At 40.4% G+C, this 23,541-nt stretch overlaps 1 protein-coding gene across 7 annotated transcripts in view; it reads right to left on the bottom strand.

Moving 5' to 3' along the window:
• The window catches only part of CACNA1G (calcium voltage-gated channel subunit alpha1 G), a 464,209-nt gene that overhangs the window by 113,544 nt on the left and 327,124 nt on the right, over positions 1-23,541 (bottom strand). For all 7 annotated transcript variants that reach the window (XM_073684087.1, XM_073684094.1, XM_073684091.1 and 4 more), the window contains exons 20-24: positions 18,091-18,159; positions 17,044-17,228; positions 14,883-15,009; positions 13,618-13,743; positions 1,103-1,192 (exon numbers count right to left, since the gene is read on the bottom strand). In XM_073684087.1, coding sequence (XP_073540188.1) covers positions 1,103-1,192; positions 13,618-13,743; positions 14,883-15,009; positions 17,044-17,228; positions 18,091-18,159 — 597 coding nt within the window. The remainder of the gene's footprint in view (positions 1-1,102; positions 1,193-13,617; positions 13,744-14,882; positions 15,010-17,043; positions 17,229-18,090; positions 18,160-23,541) is intronic.

The raw sequence follows: 23,541 nt of genomic DNA, 5'->3' as shown, positions 1-23,541 counted from the left end.
TGTCTGCTTACAAACCCACATACATGTACATGTAAATTCGGTTTCTGCACATGGCTAAAAAAAATTACGATATCACAAAGTGTATAATATTTAATTTTTTTTCTCATGGAGCATTCCCTTCTATATCATTTAATATATATACTATATATATACATATATATATATATATCATTAGTTCTGCTAAAGTATATAAATTATCTGCAAAATTAATATAAGGGGCAAAATCTCTGCACACACTGCTACTAGTTAGAATATGGGTAGCATTGCTTTATGACTAATTAGACATTGTCGTGGTTACTGGAGATATATTAGTCCCATAAAGTCTGCAATTATAATTTCACACCTTGGGAGGGAAATAGCTATGTCTGAGAAGTTATTATTTTGGGCTGTGATTGTGTTAAAGGGAAATAAGATACTTGCTGCTGGGTTCCTCCATATATCAAAAGGAATTTTAAAAAAAAAAAATGGACGAAGAGCAAGAAATGTATTAAAATACAAAAATAATGACTACATATCTGATTCATCTCGTGCTTCTTCAGCGCTGCCCCTCCGCTGTTCCCCACTGGTCTTTGTTTACTTCTTTTATTTGTTTTTCCTTCACATTTATTGTGTAGCCCATCACTGACCTCATCTCTGAGGCCAGGGATTGGCTGCAGCGGTCATATAGATGTACATAACATTATCGCTACAGAGAAGTGAACAACGACTCTTGATGACCACAGAAGCATTGATCCCAGATTGGGGGCTAGAATGGATGATGATTGTTTATTTTAATATTTTAACACATTAGTCCCTTTTTAAATCCGTGACAACCTCTTTTAAAACTGATCATTGAGGACACTATAGAAGGAAATTCCATGATCAACTCATTGTACTTTTTTTGCATTAGAAATATCTATATCATGCATATTGGGGCAGAAATTGTGTAAACATAGTCCAACACACAAGTGAGAAAATGTGTCTGAAGCTTGCCAATAGTGGAGTAGAAGTGGTATTTTATGTAATATACATGGCATTTTCTCAAGATTTTCAAATAAGATAACCATATTGCAGCACATAATAGCATGCAGTACCAGACACTCTATATTTCATAATGTAGTACCTGCTGGTCTACCCCAACCGCATCCAGTCCGTCATACATGATGTCAACCCATCCATCTTTGGATGCCAGGACAAACAAAGACATTAATGCCTATTAAGACACAAATGATAAACACTTTTCTTAGCAATCATAGTACAGTCCTCAAGGCATCAGTCGAAATGTTGGAGAAAGACGAGATAAGAACTGCGTAGATATCCATTTATACAGCATGAATGTAAATGTTACTATATATATGCTGCATAATGAACTACATTGTCTGGTATATATAGTTCTGCCAGACTTGGTGTCACTTGGTATGTTCTATAATGTGAAGGGGAAGAAGATGTTCATAGTTAGCAATGTAAAATATCAGTAGATGTGGCTTTATGAATTGCTTCAAACATTTATCAAAGTTTTGTGTTTTTAACCCCTTCCTCATGTGGCCGTTTTTTCTTTTAAGTTTTTTTCCTCCTCTTCTTTTAAGAGACATAAGCTCCTTCTTTTTCTGTCCACATAGACACATGAGGGCTTGTTTTTTTTTCTGGGACGAGTTGTACTTTTGAATGACACCATTCATTTTACCACATAGTGCAAAGGAAAATCGGAAAGAAAATCCAAGTGCGGTGGAATTGTGAAAAAAAAACAAAAACAATTCTGACATTGTTTTTTGGGAATTGTTTTTAAGACGTATATTGTGTGATAAAAATGACCTCGCAATTTGAGTCTCCTTATCAGCACAATTATGGTGATACCAAACTTGTCCAAATTTTTTATTATTTTAGTGGTGAAAAAAATCAGAAGTTTAAAACAAAAAAAGATTTTTAATTGTATTACTATTTTCCGAGACCCGTAATGTTTTCATTTTCAGTCAGTGGAGCTGTGTTAGGGCTTATTTTTTGCGGGTGAGACGACGTTTTTATTGATACCATTTTGGAAAGATATGACATTTTGATCGCTTGTTACATCTTTTATTGTGGTATTTCAATGACGAAAATAACGCAATTTTGGCATTTTTTAATTTTTCTGTTTACAATGTTTGCAAATTGGGTTAATTAATTTTAGAATTTTATAATTTCATAAATCAACTTTTCTGGACATGTCGATACCACTTATGTGTCGTTTTAATTTTTTTATCATCTTTATTTTTAATGGGCAATAAGGTAGTAATTTGAACTTTTATGTTTTTTTTTATTTTTTTTCATATTTTTAAAAACATTTGTTTTCACTTTTTACCGCACTTGTTAGTCCCCTTAGGGCAGACCTGGGCAAACTGTGGCCCGCGGGCCACATCCGGCCCTTTGACCGCTTCTGTGTGGCCCGCTGACACAGTCAGCCAGACGCAGGAGAAAGCCTGAGCTATTATCTTACTCAGACTCAGCATTCTGATTGTAGCTCCGCCCCCCTGTGGATGCCATCTTCTCATTGGTGGATGTGGGGATGCTCAGTTCCTTGCTTGCAGAGCAGAGCTACTGTAATGTCTTCAGGTCAGGAGTGTTCAAGAAGAGGGAAACTTGGACTACTAAACCCATCTGCTGCACATAGTGGGCAAGTGACATCTAAGTTGAGCCCCATGGTGTAAAATAACAGCTAGGAGCTGACATTGTGTCTACTGTGCTGATCAGTTCACAGCACAGCACTGCCTCCTTTCTCAGACCGCAGTTTACACTCAGTGAGAGCAGCTAATTATCTGCAGCTTACTGAGTCTTCCCCTGGCAGCTCAGACTGATCGGAGAGAACATTTGCATTCCTAGTGAATGACTCCAACAGTGAAGTGCCCCTCCTCACCTGGGATATTCTATGTGCTCCCCAAACTGCACCCCACATACTCTGCTGCCTCTCCACCTTTGAGTGAGGGTTAACCCTTACCTCACCCTTTACACTGAGCTTTTGAGTTATTGCGCTGTGTTCTATGTCCTGTGCAGGTGAGGTAAGTGTTAAGCTCCTCACAATGCTCCCTGCTGTGATCTGTGACTTATCACAGCCATAGACTTTAATAAAGATCCCCCCCACCTGCCTGTTACCTCCTGCCCCACATGTGATGTGGATCTATGCATGTGGAACAGGGGTGGGCAAACAACTTTTTTTTTCCACATGCTCCCAATTTATGTATTGATTGATCAATTGCCAATGCTTGCTATGATAAACTTTATTGTAGCAAGTATTATCAGGGTGTGTTCACACAACTGTATTTTCGGTCCTAGTGCTTTTCGTGAAAAAAATAAAATAAACCTGACTTCACACGGACAGGACTAGTAGCAATGCTTTGCAATTGAGCTATTCAGATTACAGTTTAAGGCCACGGCCCCACTGTCAGTATTTGGTCAGTATTTTTTCTCAGGAGTGGGAGCCAAAACCAGGTGAGGAACAATCAGAGAATAATAGAAGATATAATAGAAACAAGTCACCAGTTCTGCATTTATCACCCACTCCTGAGAAAAAATACTGACTGAATACTGATAGTGGGGCCGTGGCCTAACACAGACCAAATATCCGTGTGAAAAAGATCACAGCACACACCAGTTTCTTCTGTGTATCGGATAACACTCACTTATTGAAGTCAGAGTTTGCAAAAAAAAAATTGAATCACATATTAATCATCTGTATGGCATCTGATTTTTACAGATACATTTCCATTACAATCATACGAAACTGTATTTGTTTTTGTACATTTTATTCACTTCTGATATATAAAAATGGATCACAATACAGATGATAAAAATAGTCTGCCTTTCTGGATGACAATCATGACATCGCTCGTGTAAACGTAATCATATAATCACCTTCTTTTTATAAAGCGATAAAATTAATATTGAGCAGAATTAAAGGGGCGGCCTAAAACAGAAGGTAAATTTCATACTAAATGTCTATTTAATTCAATCCAATCACTTATCTAGTACAGTTCAATTAAAAATTCCCTACCGTTTCCTCTCTACTCTAACTTCTTGTTTGTTTTTTCTCATCCAATGATGTTTTGTTGAGAATTCCAGAGCATTTTGGGATACTCACATGGGACGTCATCAAGGGGAAAAGGATGCGATCACTGACGCTGCTTTCCTCACATTTAAACGAAGCACCATCAGTGACCTCTGTTTCGGAGTCTGGGTTAGTCCCTGCTTGCTGCGTGGTGTCCTTACAATTTCCACTGACAGCGCACTCTCTTGCTGGCTCATCACTTCTCTTTAGAGCCAGCAAGGGAGTGCACTGTCACTGTTCATTCAAAGGAATATAGTGCCGGGAGCTCATACTGTCCATAGGTCATAATTTATAACCGATGCATTATCAGTAGAGCAGGGACTAGCCCAACCTCTGAAACAGACATAATTGATGCCACTTCATTTCATGGAGGGGGCAGAAGCTGCGGAAGTGACCACAGCTTCTACCACCTTATGACGTCCTGTGTGAGTATTCCAAACAAAATGCCATTGGAGGTTAAAAAAAAAAGACTGGAAGTCAGACTGGAGAGGGTATATTAGGGAATTTTCAATTGAAGTATATAAAAAAAGGAGATTAGAAAATTACATTATTTAGATAAATGTTTAGTATGAAATTCACCTTTGGTTTCGGACCACCCCTTTAAGTTCAGCCGACTGGTTCGGCCCTCAAAAGCAGTGCCAGTTTCTCATGTGGCCCCTTGGGAAAATTAATTGCCCACCCCTGCCTTAGGGGATAGCATATGTATGGCGAAAATCACGGTCTCGATGAACGCAAGATACAGGCTGGCTTTCACAGGAGTACTGTAATGACAGGCATGGGGGTCTTCAGCAGACCCTAGCCTGTCATGGCAACCGATTACGTCATGGGCGCGCTCTCTGCTGGTACGCATTAGATGTCGTTGTCAGAGATTGATAGAAGCATTTAACAGGTTAACAACTGCAGGCGGAGCTTTTTCCACCCTTTGTTGTTAGAGGCAGATGGTGGCTGAATAATTCAGCGATCATCTGCCAGGAAAGATGGGGGCTCGGCATGCAAGCTCACATCAAAGTCAGGGATCTGACATATGATGAAGCTGTACATCATATAACAAGAAGGGGTTGAAGTGGACCAGGCCCAGACTGGTAATCTGCCAATGCGGGCAGATTCCCGATGGGCCGCCGGCTTTGAACTACAAAGTGGGCCGCCGGCCCGTCAAAACTTCTCACTGAAGGTCCTGTGTGCATACTCTCGCTTGCACTCTAGGCCTCCGCCGCGTGCACACTCTGAGAAGGGCTGCAGACTTAGCAGTGCACATGCTCTGACAAGGGCTGCAGAGTCAGCTGCGTGCACGCTTTGACAAAGGCCACCTCTGCCTATGTACAAACCCAGCGCCGGCCCCCGAGAGCGCCCAAGTGACAGCTCCCACCGCGCGTGTTGCTGGCAGCTCCATCCCTGCCCTGTGTGCCAGCATGTCGGAGTCTGGAGCCGAGGAGAGCACCGGTTTGCCTGAGCCTGGTCACCGCCTATGCCCGCACCAGGAAAAGGGCGATTCTGGCAGTAGAGATAGTGAGTGCAGGGCCCACTTGTGCCACCTGTGCCCACAGCAGGGCTCCCTCCTTTCTCCTCTCTAACATTCTCTTTTCTCCTTCTTTTGTTCCTGCCACCTTCCCCTCTCGGTGCTAAGTTTTCTCTCCTAATTCTGTTCCCACCCTCTCTCTTTTAACTCTTTTTTGAGTTGTTGCATCAGGAGAGCAGACTTCTGAATGAGTGCTGGTATTAGTAGCGCCGGTGTGGACTTGGCCAGGGGCGGCGCCACTTATTATCTGCCGGGGTGTGCCATAGGAGCAGACAGTCCTACGTGGTGCCTAAATGGCGGCATTGATTGAAGCACATTTCTAGGGAGCAGGCAGGGACGCCAACTCTTCCTATGTTCTTGGCACTTTTTTTCTGCCACCGTTGTATTTTTTTTTCAGCTTTTGTATTATAGAGACACATCACTTTTATGGTTTTTCTATGTTTCTGTAGAAGTGTCCGTCCGTGAATAAGTTGCCCAGGTTGGCATCCGGCTGGGTTGGCATTCTGGGTGCCAGTACGACAGGGTTATGCCAGCACATGGCTGCCAAAGTCCTAGTCAGTGGCGAAATTTGAAGCTCATGGGCCCCAAAGTAAGAGCTCCAACTGGGCCCCCAATTTTTTTATGTATATAAAGAAGTCGCAGTATCATCTATATAATGTATATTGCTGTAAATACAATATATAGGTGATACTGCTACTGCTGTACATATATTATGCAGGGGATATTATGATTATATATAGCAGTTGCAGTATCGCCTATATATTGTATATATAGCAGTCTATATACATTATATTGGTGATACTGTGACTGCTGTATATATATTACGTAGTTGATACTGCTGTATATATGTTACATAAGTGATACTGTGATTGCTGTGTATAATTGCAATATCACTTAAATAATATATACACATCGGTAGCACTATCACATACATAATGTATATACAGCAGTCTATATACAATATATAGGTGATAATGTGACTGCAGTGTATACATTATATAGGTGATACTACTGTATATATGTTACATAGGTGATGCTGCAATTATACATAGCAAACACAGTATCACATATATTGTGCAAAGCAGTCATCAAAGCAAAAGGTGGCTACTTTGAAGAACCTAGAATATAAGACATATTTTCAGTTGTTTCACACTTTTTTGTTAAGTATATAATTCCACATGTGTTAATTCATAGTTTTGATGCCTTCAGTGTGAATGTTAAATTTTCATAGTCATGAAAATACAGAAAAATCTTTAAATGAGAAGGTGTGTCCAAACTTTCGGTCTGTACTGTATATACACTGCTCAAAAAAATAAAGGGAACACTCAAATAACACATCCTAGATCTCAATGAATGAAATATTCTCATTGAATACTTTGTTCTGTACAAAGTTAAATGTGCTGACAACAAAATCACACAAAAATCATCAATGGAAATCAAATTTATTAACCAATGGAGACCTGGATTTGGAGTCACCCCCGATATTAAAGTGGAAAAACACACTACAGGTTGATCCAACTTTGATGTAATGTCCTTAAAACAAGTCAAAATGAGGCTCAGTATTGTGTGTGGCCTCCATGTGCCTGTATGACCTCCCTACAACAACTGGGCATGCTCCTGATGAGGTTGTGGATAGTCTCCTGTGGGATCTCCTCCCAGACCTGGACTAAAGCATCCGCCAACTCCTGGACAGTCTGTGGTGCAACGTGACGTTGGTGGATGGAGCGAGACATGATGTCCCAGATGTGCTCAATCGGATTCAGGTCTGGGGAAGGGGCGGGCCAGTCCATAGCTTCAATGCCTTTATCTTGCAGGAACTGCTGACACACTCCAGCCACATGAGGTCTGGCATTGTTCTGCATTAGGAGGAACCCATGGCCAATCGCACCAGCATATGGTCTCACAAGGGGTCTGAGGATCTCATCTTGGTACCTAATGGCAGTCAGGCTACCTCTGGCGAGCACATGGAGGGCTGTGCGGCCCTCCAAAGAAATGCCACCCCAAACCATTACTGACCCACTGCCAAACCGGTCATGATGAAGGATGTTGCAGGCAGCAGATCGCTCTCCACGGCATCTCCAAACTCTGTCACATCTGTCACATGTGCTCAGTGTGAACCTGCTTTCATCTGTGAAGAGCACAGGGTGCCAGTGGCGACTTTGCCAATCCTGGTGTTCTGTGGCAAATGCCAAGCGTCCTGCATGGTGTTGGACTGTGAGCACAACCACCATCTGTGGATGTCGGGCCCTCATACCACCCTCATGAAGTCGGTTTCTAACCGTTTGTGCAGACACATGCACATTTGTGACCTGCTGGAGGTCATTTTGCAGGGCTCTGGCAGTGCTCCTCCTGTTCCTCTTTGCACAAAGGCGGAGGTAGCGGTCCTGCTGCTGGGTTGTTGCCCTCCTACGGCCCCCTCCATGTCTCCTGGTGTACTGGCCTGTCTCCTGGTAGCGACTCCAGCCTCTGGACACTACGCTGAGAGACACAGCAAACCTTCTTGCCACAGCTCACATTGATGTGACATCCTGGATGAGCTGCACTACCTGAGCAACTTCTGTGGGTTGTAGAGTCCGTCTCATGCTACCACGAGTGTGAAAGCACAACCAACATTCAAAAGTGACCAAAACATCAGCCAGAAAGCATTGGTACTGAGATGTGGTCTGTGGTCCCCACCTGCAGAACCACTCCTTTATTGAGTGTGTTTTGATAAATGCTAATAATTTCCATCTATTGTCTATTCCATTTGCACAACAGCATGTGAAAATGATTGTCAATCAGTGTTGCTTCCTAAGTGGACAGTTTGATTTCACAGAAGTTTGATTTACTTGGAGTTATATTCTATTGTTTAAGTGTTCCCTTTATTTTTTGAGCAGTGTATATATACATATATATACACACTGAATGTTGGGTACAAATGTATACATACACTGCACAGTACCACTTCTCCAGTCCTGTTGCCGGAAAGGCAACATTAGCCTTTGGGAGGGTTAATATTGGTTTATTATTTTCAATATTCCTATGGGAAAATAAAAATAGATATTGGAAAACCCGTCTAAATGGATTATCCCAAGTAATCCCCTATCCTGAGAACTTTCCAATCGTTGAGGGTCTGACTGCTGGGACCCCAATGATCCCAAGAACCAGTGCTCTGAAGAACACCATGTAAATGCAGCTGTGATGGATCATGCTCACTGATGCACCATTCACATGTAGCTCTTCAAATAAGGGCTCTTTCACACGTCAGTGTGTCCGGTACGAGTGGTGACAGTTTCCACATGTACCTGAGACACTGACACACGCAGACCCATTCAAATGAATGGGTCTGCGCACATGTCAGTGTGTTTCCACGCACCGTGTGTCCGTGCGCTCCATACGCTGACATGTCTGTTTTTGGCCGGCAGCACGGATCACACGGACTCATTCAAGTCATTGGGTCCGTATAAACACGTACCGCACATGTATGCCATCCGTGTGACACATAACGGCGCTTGGGAATGAGCGGTACAGTTTCCGCTATTCCCAAGCGCTGGGTGCTGAACGCTGCCCTCATCATTGTCCCCTGCCGGTGCTGCAATCAGCACCAGCAGGGACAATGATGAGGGTAGTATTCGGTTCCCACTGTGTCCAACTATAAAAATAAGAATAAAATAAAAAAAATCCTTATACTCACCTGTCCTAAGTGTCCCTCGCTGTAATTCATGCTACCAATCACGTAGAGGAGCCAGGCAGAATGACTCCTGCAGCGAGCGACTCCGGGGCTGTGCTGAGCAAGCGGTGTCCTGTCACTCACTGAGCTCAGCACAGACCAAGGGCCCGCTCGCTGCAGGAGTCATTCTCCCCGGCTCCTCTGCATCAGAGGTCAGAGGATTACAGCGGGGACACTTAGGACAGGTGAGTTTAAGGATTTTTTTATTTTATTCTTATTTTTACAGGTGGACACAGTGGGGGCAGACATTACTACTCTCATTATTGTCCCTGCTGGTGCTGACCCCCCTTGCCGGGAACAGCGCTAACTGTAGACTGATTCCCAGATGCTGGCACGTGTGCTCCTGATGTGGCACACGGGCAGCACACGGACATGGATATCTCCATGTCCATGCTTTCAGTATCACCTCTACGCTGATGACACACAGATCTACCTCTCTGGACCCGATAGCTCCTCCCTACTAACCAAAATCCCACAATGTCTGTCCGCCATCTCATCCTTCTTCTCTGTCAGATTTCTAAAACTCAACATGGATAAAACAGTTCATCATCTTTCTACCCTCTCATTCATATCCCCCATCTGACCTATCCATCAACGTCAATGGCTGTTCACTCTCCCCAGTCCCACAAGCTCGCTGCCTTGGGGTAACCCTGGACTCTGATCTCTCCTTCAAACCACATATCCAAACCCTTTCCACTTCCTGCCGACTCCAACTCAAAAATATCTCCTGGATCCGTGCATGCCTCAGCAAAGACTCTGCAAAAACACTAGTGCATGCCCTCATCATCTCCCGCCTTGACTACTGCAACCTCCTGCTCTGTGGCCTCCCTTCCAACACTCTTGCGCCCCTCCAATCTATCCTAAACTCTTCTGCTCGACTATTCCACCTGTCCCCCCGCTATTCCCCTGCCTCTCCCCTCTGTCAATCCCTTCCCTGGCCCTTCACTCACCCATTGCCCAGAGACTCCAGTTCAAAACCATAACCATGGCATACAAAGCCATCCACAACCTGTCTCCTCCATACATCTGTGACCTAGTCTCCCGATACTTACCTGCACGCAACCTCCGATCCTCACAAGATCTCCTTCACTACTCCCCTCTTATCTCCTCTTCCCACAATCGCATACAAGATTTCTCCCGTGCATCCCCCTACTCTGGAACTCTACCCCAACACATCAGACTCTCGCCTACCATGGAAGCCTTCAAAAGAAACCTGAAGACCTACCTCTTCCGACAAGCCTACAACCTGCAGTAACCACCGCTCCACCACATTACTGCATGACCTCCTCTACCCCCACCTACTGTATCCTCACCCATCCCTTGTAGACTGTGAGCCCTCGTGGGCAGGGTCCTCGCTCCTCCTGTACCAGTCGCTGACTTGTTTTCTTAAGATTATGTAAATGTTTTTGCTATGTATATCCCTATCACATGTAAAGCGCCATGGAATAAATGGCGCTATAATAATAAATAATAATAATAATAATCTCCGAACTGGTTTTTCTGGTACTGGAAATATCAGGACGTGTGAAAGAGGCCTAACTCCTTTAACCTTGCTTTTCTGTTCGGGTCTACTATACACTTATAATGTTCTGGTAATTTTTGACCGGACCTATTAAAGTCCTGATTTTTAGCTAATTTAAGTGTTTTATTTGAATACCTGTTGCATTATTATACTGTATGTGAACATGGTGTTCATAAACAAATGAAAAATGAAATCAAAAACTTACATTTTTTGATACAAAAAAAATAAAAATTTACATGGCCTTATTGCAATATTCATGCATATTGCACATTTGCACATTAAAAAAATATTCTTTATATAACTGTAAACTATAACTAATAACCTCAAACTGTATGTAGATATATTTTTTTCAAAAAAATAAAAAAGAAATAAAAAAAATAAAAAGTTCAGTTTTTTCTATATAAAATGGTATATAAGGTTCACGGTGCTAAATTTACTGTTTGCATTCGTCACAAGTATAATTTACATGTCTTCTGCATAAGTATTTTGCACAACTGCAACATATCACATTTGTTTTGTGATTACTTGATGTTGGACAGAAGGCGCATCATTTCCGTTTTAGGCTGGTTGAGCTGCTGGTGGAGGCCGTGGGTAAAGTAGCAGTGCCGATGGAGGCCGTGGGTATGGTAGCAGTGCCGGTGGAGGCCGTGGGTATGGTAGCAGTGCCGGTGGAGGCCGTGGGTATGGTAGCAGTGCCAGTGGAAGCCGTGGGTATGGTAGCAGTGCCAATGGAAGCCGTTGGTTCACTTTCTTTAGCATGCTGTTGGATCCTGTGGACAATGGCTGCCGCTCCATCATCTCTGGGTGTTACTTTTCTTTCTTCGATATATGGGCAAACCAGTGATTTTCCCAACTCCTCTATAAAAATCCTTCTATTATATAGTTTATTTTTGTTCCAATTTGGGTGCATTTCACGCCATAACACAAATGCATTGTATGCCGACACATCAAGAATGTTGTAAAAAACAACCATTGGCCACGATTTGTTTTGCGTTTACGCTGATGACACACAGATCTACCTCAAGTGCCTATGAGATGATCTAGAGCATCAACTGCCCCTTTTGTGGCATTGTAATGTAAAATCATGTCCGGCTTTCTGTCGTCTCTATTACTGATTTCACTATCATGGTGCATTGTGCTCATCAGAATGACCTGTTTGTGTTTTTTGGGAATGTAAGAAACTACTGTTGTATCCTTAGTAAAATAAAACATAGACCTATAAACGTCTCTTACTGAGGATACCTTGCGTCAGTTTAGGCTTATTTTTTCTAACAGTATCCAGCATGGTCATTTTTTTTTTCAGCAACATCTGCCCCAATTGGTATGATGTGAAAAAATTGTCGCATGTAACATTATGTCCTTTGAGTCCGTGTGTCAAATCCAAAACTACTCGCATACCTTGATTTTTTTCAGCTTTCTCCAGTGTTTTCTCCTATGTATACCTGAGCGTTTACAGCGTATGAACTTTTGCTGTCGCACACAGTCCATATTTTGATGCCGTACTTTGCAGGCTTACTTTCAATATACTGTCTGAATGGGCACCTACCTCTGAATGACACCAGTTCATCTACAGTCACATTTTCACCAGTATTATAAAATGTTGGTAGAATCTCTACCCATTTATTCCACAAATTAGAAAATCTTTTCATTTACAATGTGAAATGTTGAAAACTGAATTGAACTATTTCTATATGAACAGCAGGGTAAATAAGATACAGCGAAAATTTTTTGCACAATTTTTATACTGGAAGAGAATCCATCTGCTGTATCATAATTTGAAAATGTATGTATGTGTAAATCTGCACGGACCAAAAGGACCTAGATAAATTGATAAACAGTAGTAGATGCAATATATAGTCAAAAATGAGATTATAACTCCTTTATTTTACTCAAAAAATGGCAGCAGATTAGTATAAAAGGCTATTGGTCATTTTTGACCATACAGTACAAGTGTAAAAAAAAACGTGGAGTAAAAAGTAAAAAAAAAAAAAAAAAAAAAAACCCTACCCATAGTAAGAACCCCTCAAATGAGGAAAAGTCAATTAACCACAAGTTTCAGAACTGCATAATGAATATTTTAAAAAATATCAAATTTCAAATTTGGTCATTTTTGACCGAACAGAACAGCAGGGTTAAGAGAGTGATGAGGGGCACGACAAAGTATAGGAAAACTCACTGATCGGGGGTGGGGAGTGTTATAGTATGTGGGCTGGTGGGGTTTGTTGGCAGGGCTGCTTTTTTGTCCCAGTCTTGCCCTGAAGTGGACCTAACACCAGTCTGGGACTGCCCTTTTTTTGCAGGGCTTCTGCATTGGTTCCTAAGCAGTTACCGATTGATATTAACATTCGATAACCGCTTATTAAAGTGTGCGCTAGCGCATGGTTAGTGCAAAGAGTGAGATCTCGCCTTAATATGCAAAGTCTATCTCTTTCACAACAAGAAAGGCAGCTGAGGGTTGTGGGATCCTGCTCTGCTTGACGGGATCCCACAAACCAGAAGTTCGGACATGACTTTTGCTAGAAAGTCGGGTCCTTTAGTGGGGCATTAGGGACCCTTGGAGCACTTAGAAAGTTCAACAGTCTGAGACTGTTAACTCTTTTCTTAAATAAAAAGCACGGCCCCAGATTGATGATAGCTACTGTTTAAATCAACTGTTAACATTTAGGAGATACTTATTTTTTCTGATGGGTTGGTGTTTTTTTCATGTGTTTACTGAACTTTAGCTAATTCTAGAGTGTGTGACAAGTGCGGTATTCAACTGGCTAATTTTCAAGCATTACAAAATCCACTTACAAATGTCACATTGTTCTACGCACCTGACCAAGATTGTCAAAATTGTATTTATGTCGAATCCACTTGTATCTAGAATCAAGACAGTCGGATTTATTTGTGATATTTTTTGTATCTTCTCCCAGGCAGAAAAAAAATTTTCCTTTGAAGAGCTGAAAGGAACAAAAATGTATATTCACCATTATTATATGAGTTCAATCATTAAGGTTTATAAATTAGCTTAGCACCTATCTAAAAATGTTAGGTAAGTGTTCATCTTCTGGGTCTTCAGTGTCATGGCTTGTCATTGGTACAAGTGTGAGAGTGGTTGATTGCTTCAATGTCTCCTATAGATTTGCATGGAGTAACATGCAATGTCAACTACCCATCCATTCAACTCTTCCTCCATTGTAAAAGTGCTACAGTGACAGTGGAGCCATAGGGAACTTGGGGCTGTCCTTCTAGTTTCACGCCAGGTGGGGGAAAGACTTAGTGTAACACAGAGGGAAAAGAGAGCGGGAGCCCAGACACTAGGGAAGTGGAGATCTCCTAGTCTGATCTGGCGCCACCCTGTCTCAACTAGCATCCCTACATTGCCTCTTCAGCAATCGCCGCACGCGTGCCTTGCCCTACTCTCCCTGGCGTATGGCTACAGCTAGGGATGGGAGGAGATGAGCACTAGTCAACCTCCGCTAAACTCTATAGACAACAAGGGTAGACAAAACAGGGGAAATGGCTTAGCTTTAGATGAACTCCAAATGAGCACATGGCCTCAAGCTCCAGAGAGGACGAAGTACTGCTCCTGCTAAGCTTCACAAGTAGAAATGAGTATAACCAGCGACTCCCTCTCAGACACACCAGGTATATATACACCCAGGCCAGAGAGCTAATTAGCAAGAGAAGTAGCGGCTCGGTCCTAAAGACAGCCTCTTATCTAAGAAGATGTCTGTAATGCCAAAAGCAGAGATCTCCTACAACCCACTGCAGGGCGACTGTCTGTCACCTCTGACACACCTGTGAAATCTAGTGATCGATGGAGATCCAGATTGCCAGGCCTCCAACAATATAACATGTATTATCAATCCCATAGATTGGTAAAAGTTAATAGCTGCAATACCTCTTTATCGCTTGTTATATATTCAAGAATATTCCAATAAGAAACATTTATCACCTATCTACTGGATAGTTGCTGAATGTTAAGTTGGTGGGGTAGGTGGAGGTTCAGTGGTCACACCGCTACAATCTAACATCTATGAACTATTCAATGTACTGTATACATGTTTCTTTGAAACTTATATTGTGTAAAATATACCTGAACGCCCAGGATTCCAAATATGATGAAGAATGCACAGCAGATGACCACAATGTTACCGATAGGTTTCAGGGACGACATTAATGTTTCAACCACGAGTTTAAGCCCTTGAGCTCGACTTATAACCCTGCATTAAATAGAACAAACAATACATGTAAATTGACTTTCAGAAAAATGTAGATCACCAGCATTTCATTACTGCAAGTTTTGCAGTGATCAAATAACAAAATACAGATAATTTTGCCTAAGCTTTGTGAAAACCCCAGCAAAAGATTTTTTTTTTACCTAACATGTCAGCATACCCCATTTGCAGCACAATGTATGACCATGTGATTGTATTGCAGTGTATCATATATTTGTATCACCAGATGAAGCTAATATACATGACGCTTTTCAGTTACTAATACACATACTCTTGGCATTTTGTTTTGAAGATTACTGCACGGCCAGCACTAGAGGTGCTGGAACTTTCTTTCATTTACATCCCAATTGTCTAATATCTTGCTTGCCCTGAACTAACAGCCCGCTGCTTTGTTATGCTTGTATGCAGATTGACAGACAGGAGAGCAGGAAGGCAAAGAACCCAATTTGGTAATCCATCTGAATGACTCTGCTGCTAGAGAAAGATTACCCTTGACAACAGGCAGTGGAAAACAAGTTAGACAGAAAGGAGACAACACTTTGCAGTATTTTTTGGGGCCAAAACTTAATTTTATTGAAATGACAGTGACCATTTAAGTCTGTAGGTGATTAGCATTTGCACCCCTTACACTATCTTTACCAACAAGCACCCTAAAGTAAAAAAGAAATTGAACACTGCCTGAGTTGGGACAAATCTTACTGTGTATGATCAACTTTACTTCTAAGACTATAATGTGTGCCAGGTACAGAAATGTCCTTCTTTAAGGGTTTTTTTCCACGAACAAAAGTTAATTTTAATCAAAAGATCTTGGAATAATAATAATTTCCACAATTGGATGTGTTTAAATAAAATGTTCCTGTCCTGAGATAATCTTATAAATGTGTCCCTGCTGTGTACTGTGTAATGGCTGTGTCTCACCGTACAGGAACATAGTCTGATCATACCACATCTCCTGGGCAGAGGAGGAAGCAAGAGAGTATACAGACATTACAGTATGAGATCACAACTGATTATTTTTGTGAGGTAAAACATTTCACTGCCTGTTTTTAAACAACATTTTACTTCAAAGAAAGAATGATCTGTGATCCTGTGCTGCAATGTCAGCATACTTTTTTTCTCGCCCTCCTGTGCTGATGTCATATGATCAGACCGTGTTCCTGTACGGTCAGACACAACCATTACACAGTACACAGCAGGGGCACATTTATAGGATTATCTCAGCACAGGAACATTTTATTTAAACACATCCAATTGTAGAAATTATTATTATTCCAAAATCTTTTGATTGAAATTAACTTTAGTGCGTGGGGAAAAAACCCTTTAAGTCATATTTTTAGCCATTTATCCATATTACACAAGATACTAAGCAAACATGATAGTAAAAAAAAACATACATCCAAAGGAGAACATCCATTGTCCATAAGCTTCCATGTTTAAACATTTTATACTGTATGTTTAGTATATACATTTTTACAGGCTGGTGCAAGATTGTATTTAGAGGGGTTATCCACCTTTCGGGGCAATTTTTTTTGGCTTAAATGAATGTTTTTGGGGCTGAAAATCATTTATTGCCATTGGGTTTGATTAATAATTTTGCACTGTTTCCCATTTGAAGTCTCTGAGCTGCACTGTTTTATTGCTGACTGCAGAATGAGTTATCTGAGAATCCGTCAGCCTGCCCACTATGATGGTCTGCCTGGGAGTTTGTAACTCTTATCTGTCTCTTTCTGAGCTCCTCTCAGCTGATTTATGACCACAGACCACATCAAAGTTGAATGTGTAGGGACACAAAGCCAAACGATGCAACATTTGTAATGAAACCCAACTGCAGAAATAATTTGTAGCCTCAAATATATGCATTTAAGTAAAAAAGAATGTCACCAAAGGTGGCCAACTCCTTTAACTGATACAATATATACGACATGAATTTTATAATGTAACATAACACACTTTAAGAGAAACTCATCTCTACAGTAGCATAGAATTTTGCTGCAATTATAGTATACATGTATTACTTACCGCAAAGGCCTTAAAGTCCGAAGAAGTCTCAGCACTCGTAACATTCCCAGAATCTTTGTGCCACTATCAGAAACCATTGACACAAGGATGTCAATTACCGAAATTAAAACAAGCATTCCATCAAGAACATTCCAACTACTTCTCAGGTAAGCCTTGCCACCAAAACACAAGTTGAGTGCCACCACCTGCAGGAAAGCAAAGAAATAACTAGCGACACATGTCAAAGAGAATATTGTTTAAAGATGGATCATATAGTTTATCTTGTCACACCTTCACTTAAAAGGAATCTGTCAGCAGGCTTTTGCTATTTAATCAGATAGAAGCATAATGCAGAGCAGGAGAGTCTGATTCCAGGGATGTGGCAGTTTTTAGTCTGTGTGTTCTAATTTCTATACAATCAGTATTTTATCAGCAGATTATCACTACAGGACTACAGCTCACGTACAGTGCAGTCTAATCTGTGTAGCCCCGCCCCCACCACTGATTGGCTGCTTGCTCACAATGCACAGTGTACACAGGAAACTGCCAGTCAGGGGTGTGGATGAGGTTATACACAGAGCAGAAGATTTAGCTTGGCTACATCTAGATCAGACAAAACAGGTGTTCTCTGAAAACTACACCAAGCAGTCCAGTAAGTGATACATCCCTGGAATCAGGATTTCTTAGCTAAATATTTATTATGGTCTCTAATTATATAACAAAAACCTACTGACAAATTCCCCTTAATGGTGCAGGGGACCCCATTGCAATTGAATAAACACCTGATTTTGCCAAATGCCCAGTACACCCACAATACTTTGGAGATGTAATTGCATCTGAAGTCCCAGCAAAAAAAATACTTCACTGGGGCATTCAATTGTAATCATTCTGTTACCTTAATTATATTTGAAAGTCCCAGAGTCAATAGTTTTGCCCTGAAACTTTCACATGTAATTACATGAGCTGACAGAATGAAGAGACGGAGGGGAGCGGGTGAGAGCTAAATCCGAACACAAAGATAGACAGATAGAAATACAGTGTACAATAGCAGCTCTGAGATCTTTTTACCTTTACTGTCATTTCCGCCAAAAAAATTAACGTAAAAATGTAGTTGGATAGCGTCAGGAATATCCTTTCCTGAAATAGATAAATATGGCAATTATTCTGTGATATTCCAACTAAGATCAAGTGATTAAAAAAGCACAGATCGTAAAGGTGACCTAAAATAATACTTAGCTGGGAACTAGTGTTTCCGATTTGTCTAAGCCATAAAAGTATAGAAAATTTATTTTAATCCTTACAGACTTTGATTTTGTGATCAGAGCAGTAAATATTAGAAATTTAAGCATTGTAAATGAGAAAACTAGACAATTTTGCACTTTTTCGTTCTCACGTAAAGTAAAAAAAACACAACATTAACAAAAAGCTGTATAAAAATGACCGCAATAGATTTGAAACATTAAATCACCTTCAAGATTCAGTTCCCAAATGTAGTTTCCTATCATATTTCCTTGGTACTGTCCTTTGTAGTGGAATCCATTACATTCTAGTGCAAGGACTCATTTTGTTCTTCCTAAATTTATCATTCTAAGCTTCAAGAATATGAACTTTAAAGGGGTTTTCCCACAAACAAATTATATTTTCATGAATAAATCTTAAAATAAATTCAATAAAATAAAAATAAGTTCCACAATTGGATGTGTAAAAAAAAGTGTTCCTGTGCTGAAATAATCTTATAAATATGCCCCTGCCATAGTCAGCACATACCACAATTCCTGGCCAGGGGAGGAAGAATAAGTGATTATACAGACGACACAGCTGCAGCTGCTTTCTGCTGGGTAAAACATTATCCTGCCTGTTTTATCACAGGAGCAAGTGTTTCTGCCATGTCTCCAGCCCTCTGAGCCCATCATAAATCAAGTCAGTGATGTAAAGGAAAACACAGCATATAAACTTGTAAAATTGTCTTTCTTTACTTCTTTTTGCGATTTTGAATTTGCCAAAGACAAAGACCCAAGACATACTCATCAATTTTGATTCACATGTTGTTTCGCCCTGACTTTTTGTGATTGAAGGGATGCAAATTAGACTGCCTAGCTTTTCATAAGAAATAACTTCATTTGAAAATATCACTGTCCTGATCACATAATCACAGTTTGTGGGCATTAATATTATTTACTCGGCAAAAACAAAGTAAAAAAATAATTGTTACACAGTGTACAAATAACAAACCAAAAGGGATAATATATGCATCTATGATCTTAGAATGATCGACCCTGGATCAAATTGCCATAAAAGTTAATAATGTTCTATGATATTTATCATACATACATACAGGTGCATCTCGCTAAATTAGAATATCATCAAAAAGTTAGTTTATTTCAGTTCTTCAAAACAAACAGTGAAACTCATATATTATATAGAGTCATTACAAACAGAGTGATCTATTTCAAGTGTTTATTTCTGTTAATGTTGATGATTATGGCTTACAGCCAATGAAAACACAAAAGTCATTATCTTAGTAAATTAGAATAATTAACAAAAAACACCTGCAAAGGCTTCCTAAGCTTTTTAAAAGGTCCCTTAGTCTGTTCCAGTAGGCTCCACAATCATGGTGAAGGCTGCTGACTTGACAGATGTCCAGAAGGCAGACATTGACACACTCCACAAGGTCCCATAGTTCCAATTTTCATTTGGAAATCAAGGTCCCAGAGTGAGGAAGAAGAGTAGAGAGGCCACAATCCAAGCTGCTTGAGGTCTAGTGTGAAGTTTCCACAATCAGTGATGGTTTGGGGAGCCATGTCATCTGCTGGTGGAGGTCCACTGTGTTTTATCAAGACCAAAGTCAGCGCAGCCGTCTACCAGGAAATTTTAGAGCACTTCATGCTTCCCTCTGCTGACAAGCTTTTTGGAGATGGAAATGTAATTCTCCAGCAGGACTTGGCACTTGTCCACACTGCCAGAAGTACCAATACCTGGTTTAAAAACAACAGTATCACTGAGCTTGATTGGCGAGCAAACTCGCCTGACCTTAACCCCATAGAGAATCTATGGGGTATTGTCAAGAGGAAGATGAGAGACACCAGACCCAACAATGCCGACGAGCTGAAGGCTGCTATCAAAGCAACCTGGGCTTCCATAACACCTCAGCAGTGCCACAGGCTGATCGCCTCCATGCCACGCCGCATTGATGCAGTAACTGAAGCAAAAGGAGCCCCGACCAAGTATTGAGTGCATTTACTGAACATACATTTCAGTAGGCCAACATTTCGGATTTTAAAAACATTTTTCAAGCTGTTGTTATAAAGTATTCTAATTTACTGAGATAATGACTTTTGTGTTTTCATTGGCTGTAAGCCATAATCATCAACATTAACAGAAATAAACACTTGAAATAGATCACTCTGTTTGTAATGACTCTATGTAATATATGAGTTTCGCTTTTTGTATTGAAGAACTGAAATAAATGAACTTTTTGATTATATTCTAATTTAGTGAGATGCACCTCTATGTAGCATTTAACAATGGTTGGATAAAAAAATCGTCATTCAGAGCAATTAAAATTTTAAACTGACTCTACCATATCTCAATTGTTATATTATGGGCAATGCAAGAATTTACTAAAACAGACATGTCAGGGGAGTTGACTCAGCCACTGTAAAGTGGTCAATTTTGCAATATGCATTGTCCTTTCATTTTTCTCATTGTGCTGTTACGCCTTCCTGGGAGGAAGGCACATGACCTTGACTGCCTGACCAATCAGAAAAAAGAGAGCATACTTAAAAGTGATTCTGGCTTACTCTATGGCGGTAATACCCTGCATTTGCTGTTATCCTACTAATACCTGCTCATCACTTACTTTATGTTTGACCCAGATTGATGGACTACACTATTAGCTCTGATCCCTCTGTAACTCATCTGAGTTGATGACCTTCTCCATTTCTAAACCTAAGCCTCTTTGACTTTTCTTATTAGCTATTTATCAGTTTATGTCCCTCTATACTGTTTGCTTACCATACTTTTCTGTTTCAATCCAGGCTACCTCATAGCTTTTAGAATTTTTTGTAAGCTTTATTACTTTTGACTGAATGCCACAACTGATTCTGTTCGTGACACTTTTTATTTCTCTTATTTCTTTTTTTAATCTAAGACAACTACCTTGAGTCCTGAGGCTAGTAGACTTAAACTGAAGTCACTGAAAAAGTGACTTCTACATGGCAAACTCTTTCTCTGTGTGTTATAGAACCAGGCACTTTGCAAAGTATAAAAAAATGAACTTTATACGGACCATATTTTTTATAGCAGGAAAATATCTTGCTAGGACTTATGCTAAGACTTATAAATTGTTGACCCTCCCTAAGTGATTTCTTAAAGAATCTGTCAGCAGGTTTTTGCTATTTAATCTGAGAGCAGCATGATTTAGGGACAGAGACCCTGATGCCAATGTTGTGTCACTTACTGGGCTGCTTGTTGTAGTTTCTATAAAATTAGTGTTTTATCAGCAGAAGATTATCACTGCTGGACTAGTTGTCTCGTGCCATGTAGTCCTCCTGCTCAGTGTAACCCTGTCCCTACCACTGATTGGCAGCTTTCTAGAAAATGCACTTTGTATACAGAAAGCTGCCAATTAGTGGTGTGGGTGGGGTTATACAGAGCTGTGCTGTATCTGCAGCAGGTAAAACAGCGATTTTATCAAAACTACACCAAGCAAACCAGTAAGTGATACTTTGACCCTGATTGATGGAATCAGAGTCTTTGACCCTACATCATGCTGCTCTCTGACTACTTGACAAAAACTTTTTGACAAATTCCCTTTAATGATTGGGCAGAGCATTCATTAAGTACTCTGCATGATTATTGAAAAACTGAATGGCTTTCCTCTTTGTCTCTTTAGGATTCTTTAATGAATTAGGTGTGGAATTACAAGAAAATATATAGTTGAAGTAGACAACATAGCAATTAGAACCCAGTCTAAGATGATGGCAATTTCTTTTTGTTGTCAAGTTGTTATTCTGCCCTAAATTGTCCTTCTGGTATATTTCCTGAACAACATTGACACCTCAGCCATCTGTGATAGAGGTGGTTTTGTTTCTATTCCTGCTTGTTCTTCGCATATTTTTAATTGATGAGACTGTCACCACCAAAATGACATTTAAACCAGCTATACAGTCCTATAAGGGACTAAACCTATAAAACTCATACCTGCCGTATGGATTTCACTCTTTGGCCCCTGCAGTGTTAGTGTGGACACACAGGGCCAGGGATTTGATTCAGGTACTGCTTGGTCTGGGCAAGAGAGTGCTGTTAATCAAACTAAGGGGAGGTGCGCAGCATGTTGATTGAGGATGTGGAACGGCGCACTGAGCCCTTGAACATGCCACGGGTTCAACGAGAAGGCCCCATTTACATATGGAATAAAACCATTTTACTGTCCAAATAAAGAATTAAAATCTCTTCTGCGAGTTTCATAGCGGCTAAGTCCCCTATAAATCTGTATAAGTAGTTTAAATCAAGTTTTAGGACTGACAGATGCCCTATAATTTATTGGGCATTCCTCATAAGTGACCAATATTTTCTTTGATACTTTAGAGCATCCTAAACTGAGGGTAGACTTTCCCAGTATATCTATAATGATACAGTGCTAACATTTTCAAAGAAAGGGAGCACATTTTATTACTTCACTCAAGAGGCCATATGCACTTATATTCCGTATGTTTTGGACTGTGAGTTTTTTGCACTTTTTAGGAGACACTTCCTTGACCACCATAGAAGTTCTACTTCCTTAGACCACTATAGAATTTTTAATTGGTTTCAAATATTTTTTTTCCAACTTTCTGTTGTCTAAACCTGGGTGTGTTTTATAGTTTTCTTAAAAATGAAAAAAAAAATTAAACAACCTGACAAAAAATGGTGAATATATTCTGCTTGTATTTTTTATGAATATCACAATTGTTATGAAGTCTCATGAAGGAGCTGTCTCATCAACATCAATGGTGGCCCCTGGCCACTGCAAATAAGTGGCAGTGGTGTTAGGAAATTGCTATGCTATTGTCTTCTGTCAGCTCAACTTTTCCTTTTTTGGGGGTGTTATAAGATTTTTTTCAGGATCTACAGAATGCAAACATAGTTTGCTGGAGGGTGAGGAAGACACTAAAGAGATATACTAAAAACCTTTTTACACTCACATGTATACACAGTTTTTTATTCTGGTCATTCATTTTATCCAGACTCAATAAGAACCCATTCACAATGGTGTGATTAAACTTGTAAGTTTCTATGTGTCGAGTGGATTACATAACTAATTGTACTTTATATTCCTGGATGGGCATTGCTCTCTTTCTGGATGTAAGCATTTTTTTCTAAACATGGACAACCCCTTAAAAAAGGCATATGCTATTTCACTTGGTACTTGGCAATTTCATACTATTCATAATATTCAGACATAATTCTCGCACCCCTCCAATCTATCCTAAACTCTGCTGCCCGACTAATCCACCTGTCCCCCCACTATTCCCCGGC

This window comes from Phyllobates terribilis, unplaced genomic scaffold, assembly GCF_046119375.1.
Source record: "Phyllobates terribilis strain yellow unplaced genomic scaffold, ASM4611937v1 Scaffold_5__5_contigs__length_657084704, whole genome shotgun sequence".
NCBI lineage: Eukaryota > Metazoa > Chordata > Amphibia > Anura > Dendrobatidae > Phyllobates > Phyllobates terribilis.
Note: the sequence above shows the minus strand (reverse complement) of the source record. Positions and strands in the feature narration are given on the sequence as shown.